Source organism: Argopecten irradians, chromosome 2, assembly GCF_041381155.1.
Source record: "Argopecten irradians isolate NY chromosome 2, Ai_NY, whole genome shotgun sequence".
Classification (NCBI taxonomy): Eukaryota; Metazoa; Mollusca; class Bivalvia; order Pectinida; family Pectinidae; genus Argopecten; species Argopecten irradians.
This window is the reverse complement of record NC_091135.1, coordinates 38,115,458-38,129,322: the sequence shown is the minus strand read 5'-3', so window position 1 is coordinate 38,129,322 and position 13,865 is coordinate 38,115,458. Positions and strand designations below refer to the sequence as shown.

The window sequence follows — 13,865 nt, the reverse complement described above, 5'->3', positions numbered from 1 at the left end:
ATTTACAGTAATCTACCTCAGATGTAGATTTAACACTAAAAGAGCGACTACGTGACATTACATATGTCCTATAACCATATGCATGCAGGGCACATGAATAATTATAAACAGAACTAAAAGCAAAGGAATACACCGGGAGATTAAAAAATGTTTTTAAGTAGATATATCGATATACTGGTCATGTGACACGTTAAAGTTTGTTGGTGATGGAAAGCCAAAGTACCCGGATAGAAACCATCGAGCAGCGGTCAGTACCTGGCGACTCATTGGATTCTAACTCGCGACCCAGGGGTGGATGGTTTGTGGTAATGTGCAGAGACATCTTAACCACTCGGCCACTGCGACTCCCAACACGTTAAAGATCGTTATACTAAAATAATGGTGCAATTACCATGTACTGGTCGATTGTTTCCCTCTGGAAACTCCGGCTTTTCTCCATCAATATTCCGGACACGTCCTCAAATGACCATGGCTTTTAATATGACGTTAAAAAACCAAACAAAACTGAAATATCCTCGTCAAATAGAAACAATAAAATTGTTTAAATACTCATGAATTGAGAAACCAGTTAATTGATGGTCAATGGCAGGCTAGCTGGGAGAAGAACTTTTATTACACCTAATCATATTGGTATTGTCTCTTAGGTGTGGTCAAATCATTCTGATGGATGACGTTGCAGCTGGCGGTGTTGATGATAGTGATATGAGGAAATATATTGAGATATATTGAGATATTTCATGGTGTGCAAACTATAACAGTATTGTTCTAAAGTTGGAACAATTCTGGATAGTACAGAAAAAAAAGATGTTTACATCAAACACAAAAAGGAAAGGGGGGGAATAAATCATACAATAGGAAACATACAATGAAATTAATTTTAAGCTTAAAGGCAAATTATTAGTGCTTTATGTAGAACAGCCTTTCATTGAATGTTTAACGTTTAATCGACAATATTTAAATCCTATTTAATTTTACAAACCAGAAAAATGCATGCTTTTGATTTAGTTGTCATGCGATTCTGCTTGAACACAAATGTTAGATTTCTGTATAAATATACATATTAGTCCTCATTTAAAAATGTTGAGACCAAAATCATTCAGAATATAACGTACACTTTATTAGATAAAAAAAGAATTAATAAAAAAATGGGGTAACAATACAAATCATAATTACACTACAATATTTTTATTAGTGTTTATTATAGAAAACACAATTCTGTTTTTACATATTACAGACTGTAATATGCATCAACACATGTTAACCTCAAATACGTACATTGTTATTCATATATGTAGTTAAAATAAAAAGTAGTTGAAGACACAAACAACTCATCATATTATTACATAATATTAAAATTACACAGGACTAGATAATCAAAGTACATATAATCAAGAACGTTGTATACATCAGAGTTTCGATAACGGTTGCTTTGATAGAATTTCCTTGACTTTTTCTGTCGTTTCGACAGCGGTTCCCCAGCTTAATGCCACTCCATTAAAGCCATGACCATAGTTATGGACAACCTGTGGTACAATGGAGTACAACTCGAATTGAATAAAATATATGCATGTCATAAATACATACAGTAATTCAGTAATTCAATCTTCTACTTAGGAGGGACATATTTAGTATGAAATATTTCACTAATCATTTTTTTCTTTTTGTAAGAGTGGTTAAGATGTTCCGACAAATTGTCACAAACTCTCCACCTTTGGGTTACGAGCGTGAATACCGTGTGGGGCAATTGCACTGACCGCTTGTCAGTGGTTTTTCCCTTGTTAATCTTGCTCCCACCAACAAACCTAGCACGTCCTTAAATGACCCTGGCTATTAATAGGACTTTAAATCGATAAAACCAAACTTTTTATAAGTTTTATATATTGAATTAAATAACAGTGTAATGTATGACATTACAGTTACAAAATTATAAATGCCGCGATGGAGGTACTATTCTATAATCAGAATTTAGAATGATATGTAATTACATTTAGCGTTCCTTGCGGTAACCGCATGACCTCCGTTTCTAGTCTGACTGGCTCCCTCATGGGTCTAAGACCTACCCAGTCTCCTAAGATCTTAGCACCCTATAAACAAACAAAAAAACATCACTGATTGTTATATTAATTATCATTAAAATTTGTCCATTTGAAATAATTATGAAGAATGTGTAAGTGTCACTAAAAGCAATACGCAGTACATGTATGCCACTGAATAGAAAGATTCAAATGGCTAATGCCTGTGTAGATTTGGCTATAATTTGTTATAAAATGTTCCTAATTGCTTTGTAAAAATAAGTATGTTAAAGGCGTAACTTTTTGTTTTTTTATTTATTTTTTTTTTTTTTTGTAATCACAAACATTTTCAAGAAGATTAACGCGTTCTATCTGCATAAACTGTTGACTAAAGCCAGGTTAGTTGTTACTGAGACCAACTGTGAATTTTCGAAAAAAATAAAAGAAAATGAAAATAATTAATGTGGCCCACAATAAATACAAACCGAAACGATACGGAAAGTCTCGGTTTTCTGGAAAATATCACGTGAGCCGATCGACTTCGCATGGGAAAATCAGAAACAAACATGTTATCGGCCGTAGAAAATGCGTAGGCCCATATACGAAACGCTTCGGTTATTGTCGGTTTTACAATAATGACTGTTTCAAGATGGCAGGTATGTTTATAAGACGATATTGACCGTTCGATATTTTGGTTTACATTCACGAAATAACGTCATAATACTCGTCTTTCATCTTTATTCTAGGTCGTTGGTACAACGTTCGATCATTGTATATGTTTGTGATTGAAAAAAAAACAAAAAAACAAAAACAACAAAAAACACACACAACTGAAAAGTTACATATATTGGGACTTAAGGATTTTAATTTTGCATTTTGTTTATATAAGATTTTGTTTTAGGAAGCATTAATTGTAACGCCATCTTTTTTTAGGAAAGAAATCCTACTCGTAACGTACCGTTAAAGCAGGCCATGCACGGAGACATCTTTTCATAATTCCCTGACTGTCGGACGGATCCAGAGTCTTGGAATAATCATGCTCTTTTCCCCTTACTTCACCAATCACCGTGAAATCATCGCTGGAAGAAGTAATGAGTTTCTATGTCGTGTACACATACTAATAGTTTAATAAAAACATAACAAGGAAATGATTTAGATGAATGCTTAAAAAACTAATAAAGAGGTGTACATCGGTCATGTTACAGTATCAATACCATCCAGATGAATCCCGAATATAACACAGAAAGTATTTATGAAAATAGTCGCTGATTATATATCTGATTTATATGTTTGATCTACATAACATAAACTAGCATTCAATATAGTCTCGTGAACATTGTGTTTTACAATGAAATCATTATGCTTTTATATTACAGCCAATCAGAGGCGACGTTTCAAACGGTAACCTAATATTTTACATTGTGATATGATAACATAAATTTTCAAGCCAATGAAAATTCTTGTCACAAATGAAATTGAGTTATATTTCTTATTGTCATAGATGAACTTTGGACAAGTTTATAGCGTTACCTCACAGAAACATACTGTCAGAAGACCGTCACCTAGCATAAGCCACAGAACCATTTAAGTATAGCACTGTATTCGTAGAAATTTATTTATAAACAACAGAGTTCGATGATATGTACCTTGGGAATATCTGCGCCATTGCGTCGGTGTAGATCCAATCTTTAACCGATGGTGCATCTACCTATATAACACGAATATTATTCACAAAACTTATCGTAAAAAATCATTAAATTGGGTCTTACAGATTCATATACATGTACCAGACTACATTGCACTGCTTGAAAGAAAGCAAATCGGAAAGCTCTAAATTGTCACCACATTATTTGGAAAAACTAAGTCACAGATAAATAATGATAAGAGAAACCCAACTTCTTACTGTATAATATTTACCAAATCTTTTCTATATCTACAAATGTATGGGGGGAAATACGTTTTTCTTGTTAGGAGGTACATCGCATAAAACCTTCAATAAAGAACTCCGATAAATTAATTTTTCATATTGATTAATGATCTTCTTTATGAAATTATGAAGTTACATGTGGCGATTACACATTTTAAACCAAGGTTTTAAAAACTCTTGTTACGTGAAATATTTCCCTGCTTAGTCATAACATGAAATTTATACGTGATAACTTGTGATTGTACAATACCTTAATAAGATGTCCGCGGATAGGGTATATTAATTTGTCTTCGCACAGCTGTCGACCTCCCAGTCCGGAACAATTGACCACTACATCACACTGAGCACACAGCTATATAATAAATCAGATACTATTTAGAAACATACTGGACTAAAGAAATGATAGGGGATATCATGATTTTCCATTAGCTATATGTAAGATTAACACATCTTTACGATTAATAGGTTTGCCGTTATATTCTAGACAAAATCTATTGCCATGGTTGTGCTATTTTTTGTTTTGCGCCCACACTAAATAAACACAAACGTGTTCTAGATACATTCTAACTAATGCTTTTGAGCAGTTACTTCAGGGTGTGTACATATTTCTCGAAATACTTTATTTCAATGTAACTTATCTAGAGTTTTATTTTTAATTGATAGATTTGACAGTTTTAAGAGTGTAGGAAGAATTATTTCCCTATTGCATGTTTCTTACTTACTAAAAAGATGTTATTTGTTTTTCACTATTGGGACCTAAATCATATCAAAGTTACAACAAAATGGGGTCTACTTTCAGAAGTCAAAGGCTATGAAAAAAAGAGAGAAAGTCATAGACCATACCACTTTAAGTGAAGGACAAAAAGAAAACCATTTATAATAATATTTGTTAACTTATTTAAGCATACCTCACTTAAGCTTCCTAACTTTCTTTTCTCTATCTCGCCACCATTACTTGTGAATCTAAAAAGCAAAAACATGAATGACTACCACTTAAATATAGTATTCTAGCACTCATATAAACTCTAAGACTAATTCGATCCATTTTATCTGTAATGTACGTAGAACAGTTGACTATATTGTCCGACAATAATTCAGGAATCGCAAGCGTACAATTCTAGTGAAAGACCTACGACCCTGCCTTTTTTCACAGTATCATGATGGCAGTATATCTACGAACAATGACATACTGATTCATTAACCAGGTCAGATACTTCCTCATGTTAGTAATGATGGTTGTAACTTCATATCCAAATCTGTAATGATAACATAGTATAGGGTTAGTTACAAGAAATCGCAAACATTTTAACATAGTCTAATATAATTAAAGAGAAACTTTTGATTTACACTGTTCCATTAATAATGTCTTTGTAGGACGAGAAAGTTCCATAGAGGTATGGAACCGGGGATGCCCAGAGACAAACAAGGGACCTACGGTCACATTTTATATACCTTAACTACTTTGCCACTGGACTCATTTATGTGTTAAACGTTATGAAGATTGTTTTAGACATGCGTTGCCAACGGGCCCAACATATCGTCCGACTTTATTAACTGTTACGCATGTGCATGAGATCGTTTTTGAACTGCAACTTAATAATTACTTTTTATTATTACTTTATTATATTTGAAACATACCTAATCATTTAGGTTTTAATACACACAAGAGTTGAATAAGACACCAATTGCTTGCTTACTAAATGGCTTTATTGTAAATTAAAAAATGCACTTATAAAAATGATGAAACTTTTGAGAACAGGTGAACGTACCTAAAATTGTCGTATACTCCTAATCGGATTAGTTCTTCTGACGTCATTTTCCGGAAGCCATAGACAAATTTAGCATACAGCGGTATCTATTGAAAAATAAATTGTTAAATATTAGTGGAAATCTATGACTTTTGAAAAAATCTAAACACAATAATTTAAAGGAATTATTCATACATTTCAATTTTGAAATGTGTTTAATATGTTAGTAGCTTTTGAAGACTTCTGGAGAAGTTTTATTTTCTGTAAACATTAGGAACTAGAAGTATACTTCTGTCATCCTAGTTCTATTAAGTACGAAGCCATGAGACAATGTTTGGCCAGTTGTGCTGGCTTGGTCCGAGGTGGCCATCTTGGAGAAAGCATTCCACGACGTCTCACACCATCGCCTTGACGAATAAAAGAGTACATTTTTTCTACATTTGATGGCTTCATAGTGCTTGATACATTTAAAAAAAGAATTTAGCATGATGATTGAACAGGGACCATTTTGACTGGTCAATTTACTATTAATAAAGAAGTAGGGGCCATTTTCAAATTTAAAGGGCCAATGGTCAATGGCCAGAGGCCCCCTCAAAAGGATTCCTGATCAATGCTAAAATATGCTATATCTGACTATTTTTATTATGGTAGTGTAGATATATTCATATTTCTATTTATTTCACTAATGCATTATCCATTAATTTAAAAATACTAATTTATGTGATATCGATAATTTAACAAGTAGATTCTACAAAAGCTACCTGCACGCTTTTCAACAATTTCGAATAATTTCCTTTGCAAATATAAAAAGATAGTCTTTGAATGTTATGTAATGCAGTTTATTGAAACCTTATTTGAAGTTGATACATACGTAAGGACATCAATTGGTACTCCAGGGGTGTTTGTGGACATAGGAAGAAAGACTCCAGCAGCTCCGATGCTTGTTGTTTCCTCATAGAATTTGTCCGCCATGACCTTGACCTTTAATCCCGGAAATTCCCTCTGGATGGAGACAGCTGAGGATAGACCCACCACCCCGGCACCGATCACGATGATGTTCACCATTGTCCAAATATACCTTCTCCTTTGATCGTCACCGTTGATATTTTAATAGAACACGTCACGTTAGTCACATGTTGGCAATTATTTGATTAACAATTAATTAAATGTACATGGAATTCACCCGTATCGTATACCGGCTGTTCACAAAGTCACGCATAAAGATATAGGATATCTCAAAAAATCGATAAATACTTTATTTTTGAAGGTACATCATATGTTTTCATGAGTCATGGCCTACATCTCCCTTCGACCTAAACACAGATAGATTACACAGTACTTTTCGCTGAGAGGAATAATTTTGGAGGTTTAAGACAGGTCATTGAATACAGACGGTCGCTAGGGCAATTTTGACTATAAAGTCTACATATTTCTTACAGTAATTATACAATTAAAGTAAATGTAAGCTTAGTAATGTAATATTGGTTTTAGAATTAATAAAACTAAACTGAAAAGCATGATAGCTTTATTATAACAAGAGGCCCAAAGGGCCTTAACGGTCATCTGACTACCTTGGCAATAGTAAAATTAATTATATATGGTGTCACTTTGTCAGGACCATGTCAGGATCATTTTCAATTTCTTTCAACAAATTTTATTTCAAACAAGAGGCCCAAGGGCCTTAACATATAGGAAATTAATTAGATATAGTGTCATGGTAGCCATCTTCGATTTGTGATCAACCAAAGATGTAACAATACTTTATCATGACCAAGTGAGGATCATTTCATGCAAGTTTCAGCCAAATCGCACCGGTAGAACTTGATAAGAAGTTCGAAATATGTTTTCAAGATGGCGGCTGTGGCGGCCATCTTGGATTTCGGATCAACCCGAAAAATAACAACACTTTGTTAGGACCATATCAGGATCATTTCATGCAAGCTTCAGCCAAATCGCACCGGTAGAACTTGAGAAGAAGTTCAAAATGTGTTTTCAAGATGGCGGCTGTGGCGGCCATCTTGGATTTCGGATCGACCCGAAAAATAACAACACTTTGTCGGGACCATGTCAGGATCATTTCATGCAAGTTTCAGCCAAATCGCACCGGTAGAGCTTGAGAAGAAGTTCAAAATGTGTTTTCAAGATGGCGGCTGTGGCGGCCATCTTGGATTTCGGATCGACCCGAAAAATAACAACACTTTGTCAGGACCATGTCAGGATCATTTTCAATTTCTTTCAACAAATTTTATTTCAAACAAGAGGCCCAAGGGCCTTAACATATAGGAAATTAATTAGATATAGTGTCATGGTAGCCATCTTCGATTTGTGATCAACCAAAGATGTAACAATACTTTATCATGACCAAGTGAGGATCATTTCATACAAGTTTCAGCCAAATCGCACCGGTAGAACTTGATAAGAAGTTCGAAATATGTTTTCAAGATGGCGGCTGTGGCGGCCATCTTGGATTTCGGATCAACCCGAAAAATAACAACACTTTGTTAGGACCATATCAGGATCATTTCATGCAAGCTTCAGCCAAATCGCACCGGTAGAACTTGAGAAGAAGTTCAAAATGTGTTTTCAAGATGGCGGCTGTGGCGGCCATCTTGGATTTCGGATCGACCCGAAAAATAACAACACTTTGTCGGGACCATGTCAGGATCATTTCATGCAAGTTTCAGCCAAATCGCACCGGTAGAACTTGAGAAGAAGTTCAAAATGTGTTTTCAAGATGGCGGCTGTGGCGGCCATCTTGGATTTCGGATCGACCCGAAAAATAACAACACTTTGTCGGGACCATGTCAGGATCATTTCATGCAAGTTTCAGCCAAATCGCACCGGTAGAGCTTGAGAAGAAGTTCAAAATGTGTTTTCAATATGGCGGCTGTGGCGGCCATCTTGGATTTCGGATCGACCCGAAAAATAACAACACTTTGTCAGGACCATGTCAGGATCATTTCATGCAAGTTTCAGTCAAATCGCACCGGTAGAACTTGAGAAGATGTTCAAAATGTGTTTTCAAGATGGCGGCTGTGGCGGCCATCTTGGATTTCGGATCGACCCGAAAAATAACAACACTTTGTCGGGACCATGTCAGGATCATTTCATGCAAGTTTCAGTCAAATCGCACCAGTAGAACTTGAGAAGAAGTTCAAAATGTGTTTTCAAGATGGCGGCAGTGGCGGCCATTTTGGATTTCGGAACGACCCGAAAAATAACAACACTTTGTCGGGACCATGTCAGGATCATTTCATGCAAGTTTCAGCCAAATCGCACCGGTAGAACTTGAGAAGAAGTTCAAAATGTGTTTTCAAGATGGCGGCTGTGGCGGCCATCTTGGATTTCGGATCGACCCGAAAAATAACAACACTTTGTCGGGACCATGTCAGGATCATTTCATGCAAGCTTCAGTCAAATCGCACCAGTAGAACTTGAGAAGAGGTTCAAAATGTGTTTTTAAGATGGCGGCTGTGGCGGCCATCTTGGATTTCGGATCGACCCGAAAAATAACAACACTTTGTCGGGACCATGTCAGGATCATTTCATGCAAGTTTCAGCCAAATCGCACCGGTAGAACTTGAGAAGAAGTTCAAAATGTGTTTTCAAGTTGGCGGCTGTGGCGGCCATCTTGGATTTCAGATCGACCCGAAAAATAACAACACTTTGTCGGGACCATGTCATGATCATTTCATGCAAGTTTCAGCCAAATCGCACCGGTAGAACTTGAGAAGAAGTTCAAAATGTGTTTTCAAGATGGCGGCTTTGGCGGCCATCTTGGATTTCGGATCGACCCGAAAAATAACAACACTTTGTCGAGACCATGTCAGGATCATTTCATGTAAGTTTCAGTCAAATCGCACCGGTAGAACTTGAGAAGAAGTTCAAAATGTGAAAAGTTAACGCACGGCGGACGACGATGGACGAAACATGATGACTATAGGTCATCCTGACCCTTCGGGTCAGATGACCTTAAAAGTGTAAAAGTGTTTTGTACTTTCGGAAGCACGATAACTGTATTATAGACTTTTTTCTTTCGTATGCAGTAATTGTATACAATATTTTTTTTAGATAAAATCAATAATATATTTAGTACTATAACGCAATGGGGCATAATGATACACTAATAAATGTCTAAGGATTTAATACGTATATTGAGCTTGTATAAGCTATGTGATTGTCAATGCACAATTAGCCCCAGTACATAAAGGAAACCATTGCAAGCGAATATATTTACCTCGAAATTTATTCAACGAGTGTAAGGTCAAACAAAGCATATAAAGTATGTGGATAATTACATTGAGAGTTTTTCATGTGGTTTACCTGCTGTGAAGTGTACCTAGCAAGATGGTGAGAGAAGATGAAAAAATACTTTTGTACCTCAATTGCAAAAAAAATTAAAATATTAATAATAAAACAAGAGGCCCAGAGGGCCTGTATCGCTCACCTGGTTTGTAATGCCTAGGAATGTTCTGAATTCAAGTTCATTGTTTCTTTTCTGAATTCCCCTATTAGGCCCCACTCTTTCTGCTCCAGGGGGTCAAAGCCAAAATTTATACAAATTCTGTTAACCCCAAGGATGTTTCTGGGCCAAATTTGGTTAAAATCCAAGCAGAACTATATGACTATTAGCGATTTACAGGATTTACCTCTATTTCCCCTATTGGGCCCCGCCCCTCCTGCCCCAGGGGGTCAGAGCCAAAATTTATACAATTTTCTGTTCTCTTTCCCCCAAGGATGTTTCTGGTCAAATTTGGTTACAATCCATGCAGAACTCTAGGACAAGTAGCAATTTATAAGATTACCTCTATTTCCCCTATTGGGCCCCGCCCCTCCTGCCCCCGGGGGGTCAGAGCATAAATTTATACAAGTTCTGTTCCCCTTCTGCCAAGGATGTTTTTGGCCAAATTTGGTTACAATCCATGCAGAACTCTAGGACAAGTAGCAATTTAAAGGATTTACCTCTATTTCCCCTATTGGGCCCCACCCTCTTGCCCCCCGGGGGATCAGAGCCAAAATTCATACAAGTTCTGTTCCCCTTCCCCCAAGGATGTTTCTGGTCAAATTTGGTTACAATCCATGCAGAACTCTAGGACAAGTAGCAATTTATAAGATTACCTCTATTTCCCCTATTGGGCCCCGCCCCTCCTGCCCCCGGGGGGTCAGAGCCAAAATTTATACAAGTTCTGTTCCCCTTTCGCCAAGGATGTTTGTGGCCAAATTTGGTTACAATCCATGCAGAACTCTAGGACAAGTAGCGATTTACAGGATTTACCTCTATTTCCCCTATTGGGCCCCGCCCCTCCTGCCCCAGGGGGTCAGAGCCAAAATTTATATAATTTTCTGTTCTCTTACCCCCAAGGATGTTTCTGGTCAAATTTGGTTACAATCCATGCAGAACTCTAGGACAAGTAGCAATTTATAAGATTACCTCTATTTCCCCTATTGGGCCCTGCCCCTCCTGCCCCCGGGGGGTCAGAGCATAAATTTATACAAGTTCTGTTCCCCTTCTGCCAAGGATGTTTTTGGCCAAATTTGGTTACAATCCATGCAGAACTCTAGGACAAGTAGCGATTTAAAGGATTTACCTCTATTTCCCCTATTGGGCCCCACCCTCTTGCCCCCGGGGGATCAGAGCCAAAATTCATACAAGTTCTGTTCCCCTTCCCCCAAGGATGTTTCTGGTCAAATTTGGTTACAATCCATGCAGAACTCTAGGACAAGTAGCAATTTATAAGATTACCTCTATTTCCCCTATTGGGCCCCGCCCCTCCTGCCCCCGGGGGGTCAGAGCCAAAATTTATACAAGTTCTGTTCCCCTTTCGCCAAGGATGTTTGTGGCCAAATTTGGTTACAATCCATGCAGAACTCTAGGACAAGTAGCGATTTATAGGATTTACCTCTATTTCCCCTATTGGGCCCCGCCCCTCCTGCCCCCAAGGGGTCAGAGCCAAAATTTATACAAGTTCTGTTCCCCTTCTCCCAAGGATGTTTGTGGCCAAATTTGGTTACAATCCATGCAGAACTCTAGGACAAGTAGCGTTTTATAGGATTTACCTTTATTTTCTCTATTGGGCCCCGCCCCTCCTGCCCCCGGGGGGTCAGAGCCAAAATTTATACAAGTTCTGTTCCCCTTCCCCCAAGGATGTTTGTGGCCAAATTTGGTTACAATCCATGCAGAACTCTATGACTAGTAGCGATTTAAAGGAAATGTTGACGGACGGACGGACGGACGACGGACGCCGCGCCATGACATAAGCTCACCGGCCCTTCGGGCCAGGCGAGCTAAAAAACCATTAGAGTTCGCTCCAAAATCAGTGCACTAATAATCTATATGGAATTTGTCACATAAGAATACATCAACCTTTGTAGTAACTTCGCCATTGTCGTGATAACGAAGTAACGTGTCGACGTAATTAACGAATGACAAAGCTTCGATTTTGAAATATTCTATTAGCACTTTTGATCTGTTTAAGTTACAGCTCAACCCAGCCCAACAGGTAACATATTATATCGTATAAGTATTGAAAATATAGCAGAATAGGACAAAATGAAGGACAAACTTTACTTTGTATCTGATAACTATTTTGGTTTGTGCCCCGCCATATTGAATAATTAACTTATGTTTGGTAGCCCCCACATATGTTTTTGTTTTGTTTTTAGATATATAATTAGCATTCTAAAACTATTGTCGAATATGAAGAAAAAACAGCTCTCGTTGGAAAACTAATCTGCAGTTCATTAACAATCACCTGCACATTACATCAAAGTCATTTTAATATACTCACCTTAATGTAATGGAAGCCTACCGCATTACGTCCCTTTGCAATTTAGCCGCTACGTTATCTGTGGCGCCACTAGTCTTGGTAGTTCCGGTTCTTCAATGCAGTGATAATGCTTACAATTTATATGTTACAGCTCGCTGACTTTATCGATATACGGAAGCATTATCAGCAGACAGTTATATCATAATACCAGAAATATTATAAAAAAATTAAATTGCGATGAATAATTTAGATTATAGCTACTAATACCAGCATCGTCGGAAATTAAATTGATGCATATGTTTTTTACAACTTTTACACTTCAGCATTGATTATCGTATTTATTAATTACCGGAACACTATCCAAAGATGGAAAAGATTTTTAGGTAACTAACCTTCCTGAAACAACGGACATTTTTACTGTGGCCTTGTGACATCCGTATCATCTACCGACACACATTTGTCAAACGATGATGTAATCTTGAGGGCTCTCCTGGAACCCGTACGTGCAATATGTACGTGTGAAAATATTGGTCTTTCCGGTACTGAAAACTTGATGATAAAAGCCAGTTTACTATCTTTCATGGTTTATTTAATAGACCGTCAAAATAGACTAAGACAGGTCAGTGAATGAAGATTTATAGTTAGACTTGCCTGGTTATGGTACGATGAACTCAGTTAAACGGGTGACTGAAGAACGTGAATATACGCTATATGTTACATAATTAGGAAGATTGTCATCAATGTTACCAATTTAAAACTCGTTTTTTTAAATAAACGGGTTTTTATCTTCAGACAAAGTTTCATGGGAAAAAATCTGAAATACAATTATTTGATTTCACCCGATTTTCCTCTTTTGCTTAGCTTTGTATAAATTTAAAATAGATAATGTAAAAGAAATGATGAATGACTACACGCTTACAATCCAGGTGCATCTGGTCGTGTAGCATAATTTCATAATTTTTGCTTTCTTTTATACGTTCGTTGAAACAATTTAGTGATTGGAATGCTATTTTGTTATTACGTAGGCAAATCTTTGTTTTCACTATCCTAAAATCAACAAATTGGTATATTACAAGCGTCAACAATGTTACCATATGTAGAGGAGTTCGATGGTTAGTTTGATTAATATTTACATTTTCACTGCAGTTCCACTATGTAACCTTACCAAGCGCAGTTGGCAGTCATATAGACAATGAACTTCATCGCTTATGATGACGTCATTATCATTTTGACGTCACAATTGTCGTATCAGCGATCACGGAAAAAGGCTGTTCAAATGGCTGCTCCATTCTTGACGATAACGCGTTAGCGCGCTTCATAGAATTTGCCTCTGTCCAGTTTGCATTCATATTGGCTATGCATGCCAACTAAAAGACGTTCAATGTTTTAATGTTTTACTAACAGCTGTCGT

The 13,865-nt window shown here is 36.9% G+C and overlaps 1 protein-coding gene across 1 annotated transcript; it reads right to left on the bottom strand.

The window, feature by feature from the left end:
* Positions 1-1,095: 1,095 nt before the first annotated feature.
* LOC138315393 (D-aspartate oxidase-like) lies at positions 1,096-12,647 on the bottom strand. Its single transcript, XM_069256389.1, has 11 exons — positions 12,476-12,647; positions 6,559-6,771; positions 5,977-6,094; positions 5,709-5,794; positions 5,130-5,195; positions 4,848-4,902; positions 4,190-4,291; positions 3,659-3,720; positions 2,971-3,091; positions 1,986-2,084; positions 1,096-1,523 (listed from the first exon to the last, which is right to left on the bottom strand). The coding sequence occupies exons 2-11, from the start codon at positions 6,750-6,752 to the stop codon at positions 1,407-1,409; spliced, it is 1,020 nt and encodes a 339-aa protein (XP_069112490.1). The 5' UTR covers positions 6,753-6,771; positions 12,476-12,647; the 3' UTR covers positions 1,096-1,406.
* Between the last annotated feature and the right edge of the window lie 1,218 nt (positions 12,648-13,865).